Source organism: Dendrobates tinctorius, unplaced genomic scaffold (genome assembly GCF_039654945.1).
Source record: "Dendrobates tinctorius isolate UK_male_01 unplaced genomic scaffold, ASM3965494v1 ptg000090l, whole genome shotgun sequence".
NCBI classification, from domain to species: domain Eukaryota; kingdom Metazoa; phylum Chordata; class Amphibia; order Anura; family Dendrobatidae; genus Dendrobates; species Dendrobates tinctorius.
The window spans coordinates 803,884-827,884 of record NW_027361758.1 but is presented as its reverse complement, the minus strand read 5'-3'; the positions used below and the strand labels follow the sequence as shown (position 1 = coordinate 827,884).

The window sequence follows — 24,001 nt, the reverse complement described above, 5'->3', positions numbered from 1 at the left end:
TGCCTCTGCTCGCACAGCCGCTCCACCATGTGCAGGGTGGAGTTCCACCTTGTTGCAATGTCGATAATGAGGCGGTGGTTGGGAAGGTGGAGCAATCGCTGCAGCTTCTGCATACGAACGGAGTGTACAGGCGACCGGCGGATGTGCGCGCACAGTCTTCGCACCTTCTGGAGCAGGGCTGTTAACTCCGGATAATTTTTGAGGAAGCACTGCACCACCAGGTTCAAGGTGTGAGCCAAGCAAGGTATGTGGCTGAGTTTTGAAAGGGCTATGGCTGCCACAAAATTACGGCCGTTATCACTAACTACCTTGCCTGCCTCAAGATGTACACTGCCCAGCCATGACTCAGTTTGTCGCTTCAAGTACTCGGCCAGCACCTCGGCGGTGTGTCTGTCGCCCAAACACATCATCTGCAACACAGCCTGCTGACGCTTTCCACTAGCTGCTCGATAGGGGGACACATCGTGTGCAACAGTGGCAGCTGCAGATGGAGTGCTCATACGACTGCGCTCTGTGGACGAGCTTTCGCTTCTGGAGGAGGAGGAGGAGGAGGAGGAGGAGGGTCGAACGCCTACAGCCAACTGTTTCCTATACCGTGGGCTAGGCAGCACTGTCCCACCACCGCTGTCCCCTGTGGACCCTGCATCCACCACATTAACCCAGTGCGCAGCGATGGACACGTAACGGCCCTGGCCATGCCGACTGGACCATGCATCAGTTGTGAGGTGCACCTTTCCGCTCACTGACTGCTTGAGTGCATGGATAATGCGGTCTTTCACATGATGGTGGAGGGCTGGGATGGCTTTGCGAGAGAAGAAGTGGCGACTGGGTAGGTCATAGCGTGGTACTGCATAGGCCATGAGTTCGCAGAAAGCTGTGCTTTCCACGAACCGAAAAGGGCATCATCTCAAACGAGATTAGTTTGGCAATGTGGGCGTTCAAACCCAGTGTACGCGGATGAGAGACTGAGTACTTTCTTGACCTACTCATAGTGTCTGGGAGGGTGAGCTGGACTTGAGAGCTGCATATGGTGGAAGTAGCGGTGGACAGGGCGGACTGAGAGAGAGTTGATGATGGTGATGGAGTTGGTGTTCTTTCTGATGGCCTAGAATCAGTCTTTCGTTGATATAACAGTGGGATTCCCTGACTGCTGTGGTCTTGCAACGACACAGTGGGGGAAACAATGTAGCGTTGCTGACTACCTTCGTTGTGATCAGTTGCACATGTGGCACTTGAGGTTTGGTGTTGTGTCCACGCTTGCAAGTGCATGCTGGTTAAATGTCTAAGCATGCAACTGGTATTCAAATTTTTCAGATTTTTCCCTCGGCTAAAGGTCTTTGCGCACTTCTTACAGATAACCTTGGCCTGATCATGAGGATTTTGGTCAAAAAAGTGCCACACTGCACTCTTCCTACTTTGGCAGACATTTTGCGGCCTAGCACGCTGTGATCTTTTGACCCTCTGGACAAGCTGTCCAGCAACTCTTTTGATGTTTGGAACCTGTCTTTGGAGTGCGCCGGGCCTGCCAGATAACAGCTGTTGCGATGTCGATGTCTGCTGTGGATGCTCCTCATCTGAGCTATTGGAAGCAGCACCCTCTTCCCCCAATGGATGCCAATCTGGGTCAACAACTGGGTCATCCATCACCTCCTCTTCTATGTCATGTGCACCTTCCTCTGTGTCACCGTGTATGGTGGTATAGTGTGCGGGAAGGGGCACCTGAGTCTCATCAGGGTCAGAATCTGGCTCTGTACACTGCGAGGACAATGTAGTGCTCTGAGTGAATGTACCAGCAGAATCATCCATCAGCGGCTGTGCATCAGTGCACTCCATGTCAGATTCATCTTGGCCTGGGTAATTCACCATTTCACTTGATAATCCAGGCATGGTATGTGAAAACAGCTCCATGGAGTAATCTATAGTATGGCCTGCGTCATCCTTCAATCTTGGTTGGGGTGAAGGACACAAGGAAAGGTGTGGTTCATGAACATGAGCCTCCAATGACGACTCAGTGCTTTTACTTTTTACAACTGAAGAAGAGGAGGCGATAGAGCTGGAGGCTGAGTCAGCAATGTAAGACAAAACTTTTTCCTGATGCTCTGGCTTTAAAAGCGGTTTGCCAACTCCTAGAAAACTAAGCGTTCGAGGCCTTATGTAGCCAGACGATGACGCAGGGTCAGCACCTCCTGCATTCGGTCCTATTTTGCTCTTGCCACTACCATCAGATCCACCACCAACACCATCATTACCAGCTGCCAACCCCCGCCCAATTCCACGGCCTCTTCCACCAGCCTTCCTCATTTTTGGTAGAAATGTAGACAAAATCCAACAAACTATATAGTAATGTAAAACAAGGTACAAGGTGTCTATAGGACAGGGGAGATTTTGAATTTCTGCAGACACTTGTGGACACTGGACACTTTTGGATTGTGTGAGGCCCACTGATATCTGAGCGCTATGTGACAGGCTCGATGGCACAGCTGTGACCAAAGTGACTAGAGGATAAGGGAGATTTTGAATCTCTGCACACACTTTTGGACACTGGACACTTTTGGATTGTGTGAGGCCCAATGAATACCTGAGCGCTATGTGACAGGCTCAATGGCACAGCTGTGACCAAAGTGACTAGAGGATAAGGGAGATTTTGAATCTCTGCACACACTTTTGGACACTGGATGTACACTTTTGGATTGTGTGAGGCCCACTGATATCTGAGCGCTATGTGACAGGCTCGATGGCACAGCTGTGACCAAAGTGACTAGAGGATAAGGGAGATTTTGAATCTCTGCACACACTTTTGGACACTGGATGTACACTTTTGGATTGTGTGAGGCCCACTGATATCTGAGCGCTATGTGACAGGCTCGATGGCACAGCTGTGACCAAAGTGACTAGAGGATAAGGGAGATTTTGAATCTCTGCACACACTTTTGGACACTGGACACTTTTGGATTGTGTGAGGCCCAATGAATATCTGAGCGCTATGTGACAGGCTCGATGGCACAGCTGTGACCAAAGTGACTAGAGGATAAGGGAGATTTTGAATCTCTGCACACACTTTTGGACACTGGACACTTTTGGATTGTGTGAGGCCCACTGATATCTGAGCGCTATGTGAAAGGCTCAATGGCACAGCTGTGACCAAAGTGACTAGAGGATAAGGGAGATTTTGAATCTCTGCACACACTTTTGGACACTGGACACTTTTGGATTGTGTGAGGCCCACTGATATCTGAGCGATATGTGACAGGCTCGATGGCACAGCTGTGACCAAAGTGACTAGAGGATAAGGGAGATTTTGAATCTCTGCACACACTTTTGGACACTGGACACTTTTGGATTGTGTGAGGCCCAATGAATATCTGAGCGCTATGTGACAGGCTCGATGGCACAGCTGTGACAAAAGTGACTAGAGGATAAGGGAGATTTTGAATCTCTGCACACACTTTTGGACACTGGACACTTTTGGATTGTGTGAGGCCCACTGATATCTGAGCGCTATGTGACAGGCTCGATGGCACAGCTGTGACCAAAGTGACTAGAGGATAAGGGAGATTTTGAATCTCTGCACACACTTTTGGACACTGGACACTTTTGGATTGTGTGAGGCCCAATGAATATCTGAGCGCTATGTGACAGGCTCGATGGCACAGCTGTGACAAAAGTGACTAGAGGATAAGGGAGATTTTGAATCTCTGCACACACTTTTGGACACTGGACACTTTTGGATTGTGTGAGGCCCACTGATATCTGACCGCTATGTGACAGGCTCGATGGCACAGCTGTGACCAAAGTGACTAGAGGATAAGGGAGATTTTGAATCTCTGCACACACTTTTGGACACTGGACACTTTTGGATTGTGTGAGGCCCAATGAATATCTGAGCGCTATGTGACAGGCTCGATGGCACAGCTGTGACCAAAGTGACTAGAGGATAAGGGAGATTTTGAATCTCTGCACATAATTTTGGACACTGGATGGACACTTTTGGATTGTGTGAGGCCCACTGATATCTGAGCGCTATGTGACAGGCTCGATGGCACAGCTGTGACCAAAGTGACTAGAGGATAAGGGAGATTTTGAATCTCTGCACACACTTTTGGACACTGGACCCTTTTGGATTGTGTGAGGCCCACTGATATCTGAGCGCTATGTGACAGGCTCGATGGCACAGCTGTGACCAAAGTGACTAGAGGATAAGGGAGATTTTGAATCTCTGCACACACTTTTGGACACTGGACACTTTCGGATTGTGTGAGGCCCAATGAATATCTGAGCGCTATGTGACAGGCTCGATGGCACAGCTGTGACCAAAGTGACTTGAGGATAAGGGACATTTTGAATCTCTGCACACACTTTTGGACACTGGACACTTTTGGATTGTGTGAGGCCCAATGAATATCTGAGCGCTATGTGACAGGCTCGATGGCACAGCTGTGACCAAAGTGACTAGAGGATAAGGGAGATTTTGAATCTCTGCACACAATTTTGGACACTGGATGGACACTTTTGGATTGTGTGAGGCCCACTGATATCTGAGCGCTATGTGACAGGCTCGATGGCACAGCTGTGACCAAAGTGACTAGAGGATAAGGGAGATTTTGAATCTCTGCACACACTTTTGGACACTGGACACTTTTGGATTGTGTGAGGCCCACTGATATCTGAGCGCTATGTGACAGGCTCGATGGCACAGCTGTGACCAAAGTGACTAGAGGATAAGGGAGATTTTGAATCTCTGCACACACTTTTGGACACTGGACACTTTTGGATTGTGTGAGGCCCAATGAATATCTGAGCGCTATGTGACAGGCTCGATGGCACAGCTGTGACAAAAGTGACTAGAGGATAAGGGAGATTGGATTGCTTTTAAAAAAGCAGTTTGCGGAGCAGTGGGTAAACAGCAATGCAGGAATGTCAGGAAGCCTTAGAAGGCAGCCCAACAACCAACACCACTGATACACCACTATATAGCCTCCCCTTGCACTGCACACACACTGACTGGTGTGTTGTGCAGGCCAAATCGCTAGCAGCAGAAGCAGTTTTTTTGTCTTCTTCCCTGCCTAACGCTCTCCCTACAGAATCAGCAGCAACCTCTCCCTATACTAAGATCGGCAGAAGTAAGATGGCAGTCGGCGTGCACGCCCATTTATACCCCCTGTGACGCCCACCAAAGCAAGCCAATCACTTGCATGCCCTTCTGAAAGATGGTGGTGACCCGTGCCTATGTCATCACGTTGCCCACAGTGTCCGTGGATCCTGATTGGCTGAAAAAGAGCGCAAAACAAACTTTTGAAACGCGACTTTGGCGCGTAAGACGCCGACCTCGTGGCCGACCTCATCCTAGGGTCGGGTTTCGTTTCATGAAACCCGACTTTGCCAAAAGTCGGTGACTTTTGAATTTTTTCGACCCGTTTCGCTCAACTCTAGTAATAACGGATACACATATGACACACTGATGCAGAACACTGATGACACCGGGATCATATGTTCACAAACGTATTTAAACAACGACTTATGAATGAGGCCTTACTTAGGGGACTTTGGACCCTCAATCCTGTAAATAGATATTAATTATATCAAGTGTGAAAAATAAATAAATACATATCGTATTTTACCAACTATAAGATGCACTTTTTTCCACCATGGGAGTGGAGAGCAGTGAATATTCATTTCTCTTTAATAGCGGACTCGCTGTTTGTCGCAGCCGCCGGATTCCTGCAACTACAGGGCTTTCAAGTGTGCTCGCTACTTAAGGGAATGAATATTCACTGCTCTCCACTCCCATAGATGTGGAGACCAATGAATATTCATTGATCTTTATTAGCGGGCACAGGAGCAGCCGGCAATCACATGTGACCGCTATTAAAGAGAATGAATATTCACTGTGTCAGTTCATTCCCTTTAGTAGCGGGCACAAGTGAATGCCCAGCAGCTGCAGGAATCCAGCGGCTGTGGCTAACACTGTGCTCGCTATTTAAGATCAGTGAATATTCACTGCTCCACACGCCCATAGTCCCAGCGTGGGTAGCAGTGAGTATTCCGGCAGCTGTCCTCTGCTTGTAGGCAGCATATGATGTCACTGCCATGTGCTGCTTACAAGCATAAATCATCTGTTGGCATCGGAAAAGAAAGCAACGAGGGAGTGCAGGAAGGTAAGTAGAACCGTGTAAGTTTTTGTTTTTTTCTGATGGGGGCCAAGCATACCAAGTTGTAGATGGGGGCCCTGAATACCAGGATAGGGATGAAGGGAACCATGCCTACCAGGATAGGGATGAGGGGGCCATGCATACCAGGATAGGGATGAGGAGGACCATGCCTACCAGGACAGGGATGAGGGGGGCCATGCATACCAGGATTGGGATGAGGGGGCCCTGCCTACCAGCATAGGGATGAGGGGGCCATGTCTACCAGGATTGGGATGAGGGGGGCCATGCCTACCAGGACAGGGATGAGGGGGCCATGCATACCAGGATTGGGATGATGGGGACCATGCATACCAGGATTGGGATGAGGGGGACCATGCATACCAGGATTGGGATGAGGGGGACCATGCCTACCAGCATTGGGATGAGGGGGGCCATGTCTACCAGCATAGGGATGAGTGGGGCCATGTCTACCAAGATATGGATGAGGGGGCCATGTCTACCAGGATATGGATGAGGGGGCCATGCATACCAGGATTGGGATGAGGGGGCCATGTATACCTGGACTGGGGAGATATATATATACCAGGATAGGAGATATTAGTACAGAACTGACCACATTGTTTGCTTCAATTTTTTTTCTATTTTCCTCCTCTAAAATCTAGGTGCGTCTTATAGTCCGAAAAATATGGTAAATAATGTAAACATAAAATACATAAAAAGTGTATTATATTTACGAAAAACAATTGCTAGCAGGCAAACCATTGCAGGACCAGAGTGGTATTGTACATTGAGCCTGAACATACTGAAAAGATGACAAATTGTTTGAAGTGCACAGTGCATCTTAGGGTATATTCACATGCAGCATTTTTGAATTGGTTATTTTCTACTGCCTCTTTAATGGAAATTAAAAGCTGATTTGCAAAAGCTATGAGATTTCAGAACTCTCATGCACATGCTTGTTTTTTTTTTCAGTCTGCAGCATGTTTATTCTTTCAGAGTTTTTAGTGTTTTTGACCCATAGAAAGCAATGAGGAAGCGAGATAATGCTACAATAAAGCAACAACGTTTTAAATTCTAAATTTTCAAACAGATTCTAATAAACGACAGTCTATACAATCAGCAGATACAGAACTAATTTCCCATTTTCTAAGAAAATAGCACCTAAGCCAAATAGGTGGAAGTATTAACATAAACTTACCTCTGCACAAAGGCTTTCTTTTTGATTTTCAGTTTTTACAACATTGGTTACTACAAAAAATGATGAACCATCCTGTAAAAAAAATAATAATAATCTCCAACTAATAAAGTAATTTATTGCATAATTTACCATATTTGTCAATGTGAGATGGGTGTCAATGTAATATTTCAATTTTTCATGAGCATAAAATAAGCTGTTGAATTCTGGTCAGAACTGTGGTCATTCCATATACCATAGTCTGTACTCACACCGGGATACACGGACATGTAAAGCCGACGGCCTCATTCAGACATCTGAGTCACATAATCTTCTATCCATCTTCTTCACACATAGAACAACTACCCATTATAGTTTAAGCGGTTGTTCATACCCATTGTTTTTTGTGAACCGAGTGGTCTGTGAAAAACCCTGGAAATTTGTCAATTTTTTACCCAAATCACAGATCAAAACTACCCATACAAGTCTATGGGTCTGTGAAAATCACAGCATCCTTGTGCCATCTGTGTTAACATTATGATGGATAGGAGAAGCATTGCAGTTCTTTTTTATCAGTGAAAAATCACTGATGTAACACTGATGGTGATAACGGACACACTGACCAAACACTGATGAAAGCTGGATTCAAAACACTGATGGACAAAAGTCCATGCTTTTATGCACATGAAAAATCATGGACGCCTGAATGAGGCTTAGACCTTTAGCAATTTAGCTGAAATGTAACAATATACTATTTATTTTTTTTACAAAAACATTCAGTCCAGAATCCGTCTGAAATGTGCAAAGCCGCTTCATACAATGAACATACCCTAAGGCCTTATACACACACACATTTTTTTGTATACTATGCTATGATATTCAAGTATTCTTATTTACTTTGTTTTCCAATCATGCTGGTGGCCTTTTTTCTATTTCTAATGTGTTTTTTCCTGGTTTTTCAAGTTCTACATGGGAAAAACAGCAGGAAAAAACCACACCATTTCCCGGAGAATCCTCATAGCGAACACAATGTGAGGGTTTACAAGTCTACAGTCACATAGAGAGACACATGGAGCGACACATGGAGCAACACAGAGTGGCACATGGAGCAACACATGGAGCAACTAATGACACATGGAGCAACACAGAGCAACACTCAGTGCAACACACGGAGCGACACATGGAGCAACTAATGACACATGGAGCGACACATGGAGCAACACAGAGTGGCACATGGAGCGACACATGGAGCAACTAATGACACATGGAGCGACACATGGAGCAACACAGAGTGGCACATGGAGCGACACATGGAGCAACTAATGACACATGGAGCGACACATAAAGCGACACATGGAGCGACACATGGAGCAACACAGAGCAACACTCAGTGCAACACACGGAGCGACACATGGAGCAACACAGAGCAACACTCAGTGCAACACACGGAGCGACACAGAGTGGCACATGGAGCGACACATGGAGCAACTAATGACACATGGAGCAACACAGAGCAACACTCAGCGTGACACACGGAGCAACACAGAGTGGTACGCGGAGCGACACATAAAGCGACACATGGAGCGACACATGGAGCAACTAATGACACATGGAGCGACACATAGAGCAACACAGAGCGACACTCAGCGTGACACATGGAGCAACACAGAGTGGCACGCGGAGCGACACATAAAGCGACACATGGAGCGACACATGGAGCAACTAATGACACATGGAGCGACACATAGAGCAACACAGAGCGACACTCAGCGTGACACATGGAGCGACACAGAGTAACACAGAGCGACACTCAGCGCAACACACAGAGCGACACAGAGTGGCACACAGAGCGACACATGGAGTGACACATAGTGACACACGTAGCGACACATGGAGCAACTAATGACACAGCGTTTCCCACTCCCACACTACCTCCTCATCCCGCCCTCTCTGTTAGAGTCCCCCAAGGATCTGTCCTGGGGCCCCTTCTTTTTTCCATCTACACCCTTGGCCTAGGACAACTCATCAAGTCCCATGGCTTCCAGTACCACTTGTATGCGGACGACACTCAGATCTACCTCTCTGGCCCAGATGTCACCTCTGCTGTCCTGAATCCCAGAGTGTCAATCAGCCATATCCTAATTTTTCACCTCTCGCTTTCTAAAGCTCAATGTAGACAAAACTGAACTCATTATCTTTCCTCCATCTCACGTATCTTCCCTACCCAATCTATCTATTATAGTAAACGGCATCGCGCGCTCTCCCGCACCTGAAATCCACTGCCTTAAAGTAACTCTCGACTCTGCCCTGTCCTTCAAACCACAAGTCCAAACTCTTGCCATCTCCTGACGACTCCAACGCAAAAATATTTCTAGAATCAGTCCCTTCCTCAGTCCTCAATCTACTAAAACTCTTGTACATGCCCTCATCATCTCCCGCCTTGACTACTGCAACACTCTCCTCTGTGGCCTCCCTGCTAACTCTCTTGCACCACTCTAGTCTGGCCTCAACTCTGCTGCCTGACTAATCCACCTCTCTCCTCTGCAAATACCTCCACTGGCTCCCAATTCCCCAACGAATCCAGTTCAAACTACTAACACTGACCTAGTACAATACAAAATAATATTGTAGTACACTGACACTGTTAACACTGACCTACAAAGCCATCCACAACCTGTCCCCTCCCTATATCTCTGACCTAATCTCCCAATATCTTCCCTCATGTAATCTTCGTTCCTCCCAAGACTTCCTACTCTCCTCCACACTTAAGGGGGTTTTACACATAGCGATATCACTATAACGTCACCGATTTTGTGACGTTATAGCGATATCGCTAGCGATATCGCTATGTGTGATACTTACCTCCGACCGGCTCCCCTGCTGTCCATCGCTGATCGCGCGAGAATGTCCGGCTCCATTTCTCGTCGGGCGCTTCCTGCTGGCGCCGACGAGCGACGCGTGGACGCGGGCGGGAGGACGTCAGGATCGCTGTGTGTGAAAGGTGAGTATCGTGCGCTGCTGCGTCGCTACACCGCTGTGAGCTCTGCCTGTGTGACAGCTCACTAGCGATCATTTAGCGATGCACCAGCGATCCTGACCGGGTTGGATCGCTGGTGCATCGCTAAATGTAAAGGGGCCTTTATTCGTTCCTCACACAACCGCCTCCAAGATTTCTCCTGAATATCCCCCATCCTCTGGAACTCCATGCCTCAACACTTCTGGTTATCTATCACCCTCGGGTCCTTCAGACGGAAGCTGAAAACCCATCTCTTCAGGAAAGCTTACAGCCTGCAATAACCATTCTGCCGCCTCACCACCGCCCGAGCTGCCGCCTCATCACCACCAGAGCTGCTGCACCCCCGACCTTCTGTCTCTTCCCCACTATCCCATAGAATGTAAGTCCGCAAGAACAGGGTCCTCTCTGCTCTGCACCAGTCTGTCATTGTAAATTTGTTTACTGTTAACGATATCTATAATTTTGTATGTAACCCCCCCTTCTCATGTACACCACCATGGAATTAATGGCGCTATATCAATAAATAATAATAATAGAACAACACACAGAGCAACACACATAGCGACACATAAAGCGACACTCAGAGCGACACATGGAGCAACTAGTGACACATAGAGCGACACATAGAGCAACTAATGACACATAGAGCGACACAGAATGACAGAGTGACACATAGAGTGATACATAGAGCGACATATAGAGCGACTGCTTGTTGTTTTACACCGGACAATCCCTTCAATCATCTAGTCTCTGGTATTCTGTTTTGGGCACACCTTGACCATGATATGACTGCAACATGTGAACCAATCCCAATAGGCTGTGCTCATATTTTAGGCTACATTGCAGCTTTTTCTTGCAATTTTCAAAGTTTACAGCAAAAAATATTTTTTGCTTCAATATTCGATATAACATCAAAAATGCATTGATTGCTCTGAAGTTGCTGCAAAAACAATGCCAATCTGGAGCGGGTGCAGAGAAGAGCGACCAAGGTTATTAGGGAACTAGGGGGTCTGCAATACCAAGACAGGTTATTACACTTGGGGTTATTTAGTTTGGAAAATCGAAGGCTTAGGGGTGATCTTATTACAATATATAAATATATGCGGAGACAATACCAAGACCTTTCTAATGATCTTTTTAATCTTAGACCTGTGACGGGGACAAGGGGGCATCCTCCACGTCTGGAGGAAAGAAGGTTTAAGCATACTCACAGACGCGGATTCTTTACTGTAAGAGCAGTGAGACTATGGAACTCTCTGCCATATGATGTTGTAATGAGTGATTCCCTACTAAAATTTAAGAAGGGACTGGATGCCTTTCTTGAAAAGTATAATATTACAGGGTATATACACTAGTCTCCTTAATATTGCGTTGATCCAGGGAGCTAGTCTGATTGCCGTATGTGGAGTCGGGAAGGAATTTTTTTCCCCAATGTGAAGCTTACTGTTTGCCACATGGTTTTTTTTTTGCCTTCCTCTGGATCAACATGTTAGCGCAAGTTAGGATAGGATATGGGTTGAACTAGATGGACTTAAAGTCTCCCTTCAACCTTAATAACTATGTTACTATGTTACTATGTATTTGAATCGTATTTCGAGAACAGCGACAAAACCATTGCATCTGCGCCACAAACTGTGAAAAACGCAGCTAAATATAGATTACCGCAATTGAGTAGAGGGACAATCAGGACCTGGACTAGTGTTATAGCAGTGTTAGAAGTGAAGAAAGGATGGCTGCATGAGGATGCAACAGGCTTTACCAATGGACAGCATCATAAATATTCAAACAGCCTAACAAGACAAAGAGCTCTTTCACATGGACCTTTCTAATAATGCAGGAACTTGGCCCTTATTCCTGTGTGCATGTTGCCAGCTATGTCAATTACGTAAAAAAACTGCACACATTTTACTGTGGGTATGTGTACTCGTTACAAATTCTGCAACATCCAACTAATGAAACAGGCAATAAGGGAAATCTGTCAAGAGGTTTTTGTCATCTAATCTGAGAGCAGCATAGAGTAGGGGCAGAGGCCATGATTCCAGCGATGTGTCACTTACTGGGCTGCTTAGTGTAGTTTTTATAAAATCCTTGTTTTCTCAGCAGGAGACACAATTCTGTCTCTGAGCTCCTTGGCCAGGTCCTTTGACCTCATGATTCTCATTTGGTCTGACATGCACTGTGAGCTGTGAGGTCTTATATAGACAGGTGTGTGGCTTTACACATCAAGTCCTATCAGTTTAACACAGCTGGACTTCAATGAAGGAGTAGAACCATCTCAAGGAGGATCACAAGGAAATGGACAGCATGTGACTTAAATATGAGTGTCTGAGCAAAGGGTCTGAATACTTATGACCATGTAATATTTCAGTTTTTCTTTTTTAATAAATTTGCAAAAAGGTCTACATTTGTTTTTTTTCAGTCAAGATGGGGTGCAGAGTGTACATTAATGAGAAATAAATGAACTTTTTTGAATTTACCAAATGGCTGCAATGAAACAAAGAGTGAAAAATCTAAAGGGGTCTGAATACTTTCCGTACCCACTGTATACAGAGCTGAGCATTCGGAGCATGGTAGATCTGCAGCATCCAAGTAAAGTACCGTATATACTTGTGTATAAGCCGACCCCCCTAATTTTGCCACAAAAAAACTGGGAAAACTTTTGACTCGCGTATAAGCCTAGGGTTAAATGGTGGTCCAAGAAGATGCTCCATAGATTACCCCCCCATATGCTGCTGCACAAGGGTTAATGCTGGCCCAAGAAGATGCCCAATAAATACCCCCATAATATGCTGCACAAGGGTTAATGCTGCTCCATAAGATGCTCCATAAATACCCCCCATATGCTGCTGCACAAGGGTTAATGCTGCCCCATAAGATGCTCCATAAATACCCTCCATATGTGGCTGCACAAGGGTTAATGCTGCCCCATAAATATCCCTCATATGCTGCTGCACAAGGGTTAATGCTGCCCCATATATACCCCTTATATGCTGCTGCAATAAAAAAAAATGACATACTCACCTCTCCGTCGCTGGGGGGCCAGGTGCCGGTGTCCTGAGCCCCCAGCACCGGCGATATTCACCTGTCCCTGTTCCATTGCCATCCACCGCTCTGTCTCCCGGCTCTCTGCATTGACAGCAGAGGGCGTGCCCTCTGGAGTCAAAGCAGGAGGACCCAGAGACAGTGAGACACAGCGGTGCACGGCTTGGAACGGGGACAGGTGAATCTTACTCTGCCCCATCCTACTCACCTCTCCTGGCACTTCTCTGCAGCCCCTGCTTCTCCTCTGCCGTCTGCTTCCTGCATTCAGATGGTCACGTGGTACCGCTCATTAAACTAATAAATATGCGCATATTCATGAGTTTAATGAGCAGTACCACGTGACCGCTGAATGCAGTAAGCAGACGGCAGAGGAAGAAGCAGAGGCTGCAGAGAAGTGCCAGGAGAGGCGAGTATGATCTCTGACACTCCCGCTCCCCCGCCATATGACTCGCGTATAAGCCGAGAGTGGGACTTTCAGCCCAAAAAAATAGGCTGAAAATCTCGGCTTATACACGAGTATATAGGGTAAGTTGTTAGCACCACCGCGACTGGTCCCACTGCCGCCTCTGCACTCACCGCTGGCCCCGCCGCCGCTTCTGCTTCCGGCCTGGGTTTCTCCTGCCTCTCTGCTCCAGCGCGTGCCCCCGGTCTTCCTCCTTTCCGGCGGGCGGCTTCCCGGCGCGCTCCTCCTCTAACCTCGGCAGCGCGCACTGTGCCTCTGCGCACGCGCCAGGGTGTCAGACCGCGCATCCCTGCAGTACGGACACCCCGGCTACCTTGGAGGATCTCATTTCTTTGGCCACACGGATTGACCTCCGGTTCCAGGAACGCGCCCGCGAGGCCGCTAGGGAGAGGAGGCCGCTTAGACCTTATTCTTCTCTTCACAGGCCATCCAGTCCACGTCCTGTTGGGTCATCCTCCAGTCCGGCGCCAGAGCCGATGCAAGTAGATCGGGTCAAGTTGGCAGAACAGCGCCGGAGGGAGAGATTGACGGAGGGCTTGTGCCTGTATTGTGGCAGCGAGTCTCACTTCCTGCGTTCTTGTCGGAGAGACCGGGAAACTCCTCCACCTAGGCCAGGTAAGAGAGGCCGTCCTAGGTGTGTCTCACTCCTCTCATCCCCTTACTCTTTCTGTACAGCTGGTATTTGGTCGGAGACGTGGTTCGGAGGTGGCCTATGTGGACTCGGGCGCGGCGGGGAACTTCAACCGGTTGAAGGAGGTGAAAAAGTACCAGATTCCCGTGATTACTCTGAAGACTCCATGTGTTATCGCCTCTGTTGATGGGAGACCTTTGCAAGTATCTGTGTCCTTGGTTAAGGAGGAGGTGCGTCTGCAAGTCGGGGCCTTGCACCATGAGCTGATCGCATTCTACGTCCTACCCAACCTGTCCCACGCTCTGCTTCTTGGTCTTCCCTGGCTTAGGACACATGAACCCGTTTTGGATTGGCATTCCGGTGAAGTCCTCCGCTGGGGGCATCCTTGTCAAGAGAGGTGCCTAGGGCCCGTCCTTCCTGTCGCTCCCCCTCCAGTCTCCTCGGGTCCTGCGGGCTTACCTGCCGCATACTGGTCGTTTTCTGACGTGTTCGATAAGAAGGAGGCAGAGACACTTCCCCCGCATCGGCCGTATGATTGTCCTATTGATCTACGACCCGGGACCACTCCGCCCAGGGGCCGAATTTATCCCTTGTCTCCAGCTGAGACTACGGCCATGTCTGAGTACATTTTTGATAATTTAGCCAGAGGGTTCATGCAGAAGTCTTCTTCTCCTGCCGGTGCCGGGTCCTTCTTTGTGAAAAAGAAGGACGGTTCGCTCCGTCCTTGCATTGATTTCCGGGGACTAAACAACATTACGATAAAAAATAAATATCCCTTGCCTCTCATTCCTGAACTCTTCGACCGCTTATGTGGAGCCTGCGTCTTCTCGAAGTTGGACCTATGCGGAGCCTATAATCTCGTCCGCATCCGCTCCGGCGACGAATGGAAGACTGCTTTTAACACCCGGGATGGGCATTATGAATACCATGTTATGCCCTTCGGCCTCTGCAATGCTCCCGCGGTGTTTCAGGAGTTCGTTAATGACATCTTTCGAGACCTGCTGTACTCCTGCGTGGTCGTGTATCTAGACGACATCCTTATTTTTTCCCCGGATCTAGCGTCCCACAGGAGGAGTGTTCGTCAGGTACTACAGTGTCTGCGGGAGAATCACCTCTACGCGAAGCTTGAGAAGTGTCGCTTTGAGCATTCTTCATTGCCCTTCTTGGGCTACATTGTTTCAGATTCTGGGCTGGAAATGGATCCTGAAAAATTGTCGGTAATTCTTCAATGGCCCCGTCCGGTGGGGGTCAAGGCGATTCAACGGTTCCTCGGCTTCGCCAATTACTATCCTCAATTTGTGCCACATTTTTCATCTCTCATCAAACCCATTTCCAGTCTTACTCGCAAGGGTACCAACTCCTCGCTCTGGCCTCCAGAGGCTGTAGAGGCCTTTTCCAGTTTGAAACAAGCCTTTGCGACAGCACCTGTGCTCCACCGACCCGAGACTAACAAGCCATTCATTTTGGAGGTACATGCCTCATCCACGGGAGCAGGTGCAGTGCTCTCTCAGAAATCCCCGTCCGGACGACTGGTTACCTGTGGGTTCTTCTCAAAGGCTTTCTCTCCTGCTGAGTGTAATTACTCCATCGGGGACCGCGAGTTGTTAGCCATAAAATTGGCACTGGAGGAGTGGCACTATCTTCTGGAGGGGTCAGTCCACCCGTTTACCATCTTTACCGATCACAAAAATCTAGCGTACCTCCAGTCAGCCCACAGACTGAACCCCCGGCAAGCCAGATGGTCTCTCTTTTTGACCGGTTCGATTTTGAGCTGCGTTTTCGTCCCGGGCCTAAAAACGTCAAGGCTGATGCATTGTCCCGGTCACTGCAGCCTCCTGATTTCGTGGAGAAGCCGACTCACATCATCGATCCAGCCAACATCATCATGGTGGCTCCTGTGAGACTGATCACTCCTCCAGGCAAGACCTACGTTTCTGAGGCAGACAGAAAAGAGGTGCTGCATTTGGGACATTCCTCTAAACTTTCTGGGCATGTCGGAGTCAGAAAGACACTGGATCTCATTGCTTGTTTTTATTGGTGGCCTTCACTGCGCCAAGATGTGATTGACTTCACGGCTTCTTGTTCCTCTTGTGCCAAGGTCAAGGTTCCTAGACGGCCACCCTCCGGTCTTCTGCTTCCTCTGCCGATCCCCTCGGTTCCATGGCAACATATAGCTTTGGATTTCGTCATTGATTTGCCTAACTCGTCCGGATGTACGACTATCCTGGTAGCGGTCAATCGTTTCTCTAAGATGGCCCATTTTATTCCTCTTCCAGCACTGCCCTCCGCTCCAGAGTTGGCGAAGATTTTTATCCAGCATGTCTTCCGCCTTCACGGCTTCCCGCAGCATATTGTCTCTGATCGCGGTGTACAATTCTCCTTTCAATTTTGGAGAGCCTTACGTAAACTTCTGGAGGTCAAATTGGACTTTTCTTCCGCATACCACCCTCAGTCCAATGGGCAAGTGGAACGCGTCAATCAGGTGCTAGCATCATATTTACGCCTGTTCTCTAATGCTCACCAAGATAACTGGGTCCATCTCCTCCCCTGGGCAGAATTCTCCTACAATAATCATTCCAGCGAGTCCTCTGCCAAATCTCCATTTTTTGTGGTGTTTGGGATGCATCCAGGTATTCTGCTACCGATATCCGCTACCTCCGGTGTGCCTGCAGCGGATTCCCTAGCCATAGAGTTCTCCAAAGTCTGGTCCGAGACTAAAGAAGCTCTCAAGAAGTCCGGGGAGCGCATGAAGAGACACGCGGACAAGAGACGTTTGGACTCTCCGACTTATCTCCCGGGACAAGTTTGGCTTTCGGCCAAGTATATTAGGCTGAAGCTCCCGTCCTACAAGCTAGGACCTCGCTACATTGGGCCTTTCAAGATTCTGAAGCGCATCAACAACGTGTCCTACCGGTTGGAGTTGCCTGCCTCGCTCCGAGTTCCCAACACCTTCCACGTCTCTCTCCTTAAGCCAGTTGTCCTGAATCGTTTCCACCCGGCTCCGAACTCTTCTCCTCCACCTGTCAGTTCTGATGATGTCTTTGAGGTGAGACATTTTGGCCTCGAAAAGGGTAAGGGGTAAAACGTTTTTTCTCATCGATTGGAGAGGTTTCGGTCCCGAGGAGAGATCCTGGGAGCCACAAGAGAACATCAATGCCCCACGCATCCTTAAGAGGTTTTTATCCAGACACAGTAGAGGGGGGTGTAAGAGAAGGGGTACTGTTAGCACCACCGCGACTGGTCCCACTGCCGCCTCCGCACTCACCGCTGGCCCCGCCGCCACTTCTACTTCCGGCCTGGGTTTCTCCTGCCTCTCTGCTCCAGCGCGTGCCCCCGGTCTTCCTCCTTTCCGGCGGGCGGTTTCCCGGCGCCTCCTCTACCCTCGGCCGCGCGCACTGTGCCTCTGCGCACGCGCCAGGGTGTCAGACCGCGCATCCCTGCAGTACGGACACCCGCCAGCGTGACCTGACCCGGACCCACGGCCTGGCCAATCAGGAGCTACCACCAGGTATTTCAGGCCGCTCTCCCTTAGGGGAAGCGCCTGACTATCGAGTTAGTTCTCGCTGCGTCCAGGCCCTGCTCGCTTCTGCTAACCCCTTGCTCCAGCTCGCTCTTCCGCCTCCCGCGTCCCTTCCGCCTGTTTCTCTGCTAACCCTTCTGTGTGTTTTCCTTTTGCAGTCCCCTGTACCCCTGCCTCCGCCTGGTTCCCGCTGTCCTCCTTCGTCCGTCAGCAACACTCTCTCCATTCCCTGTACCCTGGTTACCCCAGGCGTCTCTCCAGGTTCCCCACTGCCCATCTGCTGCTCACCCTATCGAGCCGATCCCTGGTCCTGGCTGCCGTGACGTTTGAACTCCTTGAGCCTGCTCCCAAACGGTCCCTGTATAGGGGTCGGTCCACCTGGTGCGCTCGCTCGGGGAGGGTTCGACATCATGGTCCAGTGGGTCCACTCTTGCTCCCGTCACCAGTAGCGTAACATAAGTGATATATTGCTGGAATCTGTCGCTGGCCCTACATTATGCTGCTCTCAGCTGGGGTAGCAAAAACCAGGTCACAGATTCCCTTTAAGCACTAGGATTAGATTCTCAGTTATGTAGATTTAAAGGAGTGGTCCTAAACTAAATTTTATTTTAATCCTAAATCGCTATATAATGTCATAATCTGATCTTTTTTTAGTAATATACTTTAATTTGAAATTCCCTATCCTCTCACTATGCTATCTAACTACTTTTTATTTCTTTACTACTTCTTTTGTGATGATGCATGCTGGAATACTCAAGACAGTTTTCATTATGGGGCAGAGTCTGCCACACCCGGAAATGAAGGGGCATCAGTGATGTCTGTTTCAGGGGTTGGGCTGCTCCCTGCTCTACTGAACATGTGTCAGCTGTCAATTCCGATGGATGCTTTGTAGGATTTTGTTACTCATAGAATCATAGAATCGTAGAGTTGGAAGGGACCTCCTGGGCCATCTGGTCCAACCCCCTGCTCAAAGCAGGATTCGCTAAATCATCCCAGTTAGATGTCTGTCCAGCCTCTGTTTGAAGACTTCCATTGAAGGAGAACTCACCACTTCTCGTGGCAGCCTGTTCCACTCATTGATCACTCTAACTGTCAAAAAGTTTTTTCTAATATCTAATCTGTGTCTCCTCCCATTCAGCTTCATCCCATTGCTTCTAGTCTTTCCTTGTGCAAATGAGAATAAAGTTGATCCTTCTACAATGTGACAGCCCTTTAGATATTTGTAGACCGCTATTAAGTCTCCTCTCAGTCTTCTCTTTTGCAAACTAAACATTCCCAAATCCTGCAACCTTTCCTCATAAGACAGGGTTTGCAGACCGGTCACCATTCTGGTCGCTCTTTTCTGAACTTGCTCCAGTTTGTTGATGTCTTTTTTAAAATGTGGTGCCCAAAATTGGACACAATATTCCAGATGAGGTCTGACCAAAGAGGAGTAGAGGGAAATAATTACTTCACGTGATCTAGACTGTATGCTTCTGTTAATACATCCTAGAATTGCATTTGCCTTTTTTGCTGCTGCATCACACTGTTGACTCATATTCAGTCTGTGATCTATTAGTATACCCAAGTCTTTTTCACATGTGCTGTCACTTAACCCTATTCCTCCCATTCTATATATGCTTTTTTCATTTTTATTGCCCAGATGTAGTACTTTGCATTTCTCCCTGTTAAAAACCATTCTGTTAGTTGCTGCCCACTTCTCCAGTTTATTTAAATCTTTTTGAATCCTCTCTCTCTCTTCTCTAGTATTAGCTATCCCTCCTAGCTTTGTGTCATCAGCAAATTTAATCAGTTTACCCTCAATTCCTTCATCTAAATCGTTGATAAAGATGTTGAACAATACAGGGCCCAGGACAGAGCCCTGTGGTACCCCACTTGAGACATTCTTCCAACTGGATGTGCAGCCATTTACGACCACTCTTTGGGTCCGATCACTAAGCCAGTTATGAATCCACCTAACAGTTGCCTTGTCCATTCCATACTTAGTCATTTTTTCAATAAGGATTGTATGAGAGACTTTGTCAAATGCTTTGCTGAAGTCAAGATATACTATATCTACAGCATTTCCTTGATCCACCCAATCAGTAATACCATCATAGAAGGAAATTAAATTAGTCTGACATGACTTATTAGTTACAAACCCATGCTGACTCTGTTTAATCACTTCATTCTTATCCAGGTATTGACATACATGTTGTTTAATAATTTGTTCAAAGATCTTTCCTGGTATAGAAGTCAGACTCACCGGCCTATAGTTGCCTGGGTCCACCTTCTTCCCCTTTTTGAAGATAGGAACAACATTTGCTCTTCTCCGGTCTTCTGGCACTTCTCCTGTTCTCCAAGAATTTTCAAAGATTATGGAGAGGGGTTCAAAAATTTCTTCTGCTATCTCCTTCAGTACTCTGGGGTGTAATTCATCTGGACCTGGAGACTTGAATACATTTAGGTTAGCTAAGTGTTTCCTCACTATCTTTCTGTTTATAGATATCCTGGATTCTTCTTTTCCCTTAATAGGACAGTGAATAACAGTCGATGTTACATTTCCTTTCTGAGAGAAAACAGATGCAAAATAGGAATTTAAAAGTTCAGCCTTCTCAACATCCTGTCTTACCATTTCATCATTTCATTTTCATCCTGTAAAAATCCTATAGCATCTTTGACTTTTCTTTTACTTTTGACATATCCCCAAAATCCTTTATTATTGCTTTTGACATCTCTTGCAAGCCTCAATTCATTTTCAGCTTTAGATAATCTGATTTGTGCCTTGCAGGTTCTGCAGACAGCATTATATTCTTCTTTAGATATGCCTCCATCTTTCCATTTTATAAACATTTTTTGCTTCCTTTTTAGCATGTGCTTAAGTTCTGTGTTCATCCATCCTGGTTTCCTTAAATGCTTCCTATTCTTCCCTCTTTTCGGAATTGTTAACAACTGTGCTTTGAGAATTTCATTTTTCAAGATTTCCCATCCTTCCTGGACATTTTTGTCTTTAAGGATATCCAGCCATTGGATCCCTCCAATTCTCTTTCTGAATCCCTTAAAATCTGCCTTTCTGAAATCTAACCTTGACGTCTGAGTCTTCACAGGTCTTCCGCCTCTAGTTATCCAAAATTCTAAAATAGCATGGTCGCTACCTCCTAGGGTCCCAGCCACTTTTACCTCCTCAACCATTTCCTCCCTGTTTATAAGGATTAGATCCAAGGTAGCAGTTCCCCTTGTTTTCTCCTTTACCTTTTGGAAGATAAAGTTGTCAGCAAGAGAGGATAAGAATTTCCTTGACCTGTTAGTTTTGCCTGAGAGAGATTCCCAACAAATGTCTGGATAGTTGAAATCTCCCATGACAACTATGTCAAATTTTTTGGAGAACTTGGCCATTTGATGCATAAAGAGTTCATCCATATCTTCAGCTTGCACAGGCGGCCTGTAGTAAATGCCTACAATGGTGTCCTTTCCATTGTTCTGTCCTTGTATTCTTACCCAAACAGTTTCCACAGAACTCCCAGTCTCTGAAGCTTCAATCTCTGTGCAGATATACGCATTTCTAACATACAATGCGACACCCCCTCCTCGTTTATCAAGTCTGTTTCTTGCAAATAAGTTGTATCCTTCTAGTCTTGTATTCCAATCATGTGTATTGTCCCACCAAGTTTCAGTGATTCCAATGACATCATATTTCTTTTCCTGTGTTAGTAGTTCCAATTCTCCTTGTTTGTTGCCCATGCTTTGTGCATTAGTATAGAAACATTTTAGTTTGTGATTGGTTTCTCTTTCTCCAATATTTTTTTTAATTAGATTCTTTCGTCTTTGTTCTTCCTTTCCACTTCTAATAGCAGAGTTCTCAGTAGCATTTGTCAGGTGTATGGCTTTTTCTGGTCTTTTGCTTCCCTTCCCATGTTGTTCTAGTTTAAAGCTCTCCTTACAAGTGTAGCAAGGCGACTTCCAAATACCTGCTTTCCAGTCTTCGTAAGGTGCACCCCATCTCTAGCAAGTAGTCCATCGTATAAGTAGTTCACTCCGTGATCCAGAAATCCAAATCGTTGCTGACGGCACCATCGACGTAGCCAGTTGTTCACCTGCAGAATCTTATTCCACCTCCTTGTTCCATGGCCATCCACTGGGAGGATGGAAGAGAAGACCACCTGCGCTCCCAGTTCTTTCACTTTCTTGCCTAAGTCTTCAAAGTCTCTGCAGATGGTTTCCAGGTCGTTTCTTGCGGTGTCATTTGTCCCCACATGTAGTAGCAGGAATGGGTAGTCATCTGTAGGTCTGAAGAGTCCTGATATCCTGTCAGACACATCTTTAATTTTTGCACCTGGAAGACAGCACATTTCTCTTGAAGTTATATCCGGTCTGCAGATAGCGGCCTCTGTTCCTCTCAACAGGGAATCCCCCATGACCACCACTCTCCGTTTCTTCTTCACAACATTTTTCTTTCTCCATCCAGGAGGACTCTGAAGGCGTACAAGGTTGCTGTTTGTTGGCAAAGTCTTATCCTGATGTATTTCTTCATCGTTTTCCTGCGTGAGAGCCTGGTACTGGTTTCTGAGCAGTATGGGTGCTGACTGCCTCCTGATCCTCCTGCTTCTCTGGGTCACATGTCTCCATTCCTCTGTTTCTTCAGGTGCACTTCGAATTTCTTCTCTTTCTGTAACATGAAGAGATAATTCTGCTCTGTCCAAGAACTCTTCACCTTCCTTAATGATCTTCAACGTAGCTAACCTCTCTTCGAGATTTTGCAACTTTTCCTCCAACAGGGTCACAAGCTTGCATTTGTGGCATGTGAAGTTTGGCTTTTCCACTGGTAAATCTGTGAACATGTAGCAAGAAATGCAGCTCACCAAATGGCTCCTGGCCTCTTCCATCTTGAGATTTCTTAAAAAGATGAAAGATGAGCCAAAATTCGCGCGCCGATAGGCGCGCAGTTTCTCCGATTTCCTCTTTTCAGCTGCAACGGCCAAAACCCAGTGATCGTTGAGCTCGCGGAGACTCTTCACTTATCCCAGAAGGCACTGGGAATATGCAAATGATCTCCTCAAGACTATTCCCCTGGTTTCTCCGATTTCCTCTTTTCAGCGGCAACGGCCAAAACCCAGTGATCGTTGAGCTCGCGGAGACTCTTCACTTATCCCAGAAGGCACTGGGAATATGCAAATGATCTCCTCAAGACTCTTCCCCTGGTTTCTCCGATTTCCTCTTTTCAGCGGCAACGGCCAAAACCCAGTGATCGTTGAGCTCGCGGAGACTCTTCACTTATCCCAGAAGGCACTGGGAATATGCAAATGATCTCCTCAAGACTCTTCCCCTGGTTTCTCCGATTTCCTCTTTTCAGCGGCAACGGCCAAAACCCAGTGATCGTTGAGCTCGCGGAGACTCTTCACTTATCCCAGAAGGCACTGGGAATATGCAAATGATCTCCTCAAGACTCTTCCCCTGGTTTCTCCGATTTCCTCTTTTCAGCGGCAACGGCCAAAACCCAGTGATCGTTGCGCTCGCGGAGACTCTTCACTTATCCCAGAAGGCACTGGGAATATGCAAATGATCTCCTCAAGACTCTTCCCCTGGTTTCTCCGATTTCCTCTTTTCAGCGGCAACGGCCAAAACCCAGTGATCGTTGCGCTCGCGGAGACTCTTCACTTATCCCAGAAGGCACTGGGAACATGCAAATGATCTCCTCAAGACTCTTCCCCTGGTTTCTCCGATTTCCTCTTTTCAGCGGCAACGGCCAAAACCCAGTGATCGTTGAGCTCGCGGAGACTCTTCACTTATCCCAGAAGGCACTGGGAACATGCAAATGATCTCCTCAAGACTCTTCCCCTGGTTTCTCCGATTTCCTCTTTTCAGCGGCAACGGCCAAAACCCAGTGATCATTGAGCTCGCGGAGACTCTTCACTTATCCCAGAAGGCACTGGGAACATGCAAATGATCTCCTCAAGACTCTTCCCCTGGTTTCTCCGATTTCCTCTTTTCAGCGGCAACGGCCAAAACCCAGTGATCGTTGAGCTCGCG

The 24,001-nt window shown here is 47.4% G+C and overlaps 1 protein-coding gene across 1 annotated transcript in view; it reads right to left on the bottom strand.

Annotated features, from left to right (window-relative positions):
- P2RX7 (purinergic receptor P2X 7) overlaps nt 1-24,001 on the bottom strand; it is a 100,563-nt gene that overhangs the window by 47,607 nt on the left and 28,955 nt on the right. Inside the window, exon 3 of the mRNA XM_073585961.1 lies at nt 7,348-7,419. Coding sequence (XP_073442062.1) covers nt 7,348-7,419 — 72 coding nt within the window. The remainder of the gene's footprint in view (nt 1-7,347; nt 7,420-24,001) is intronic.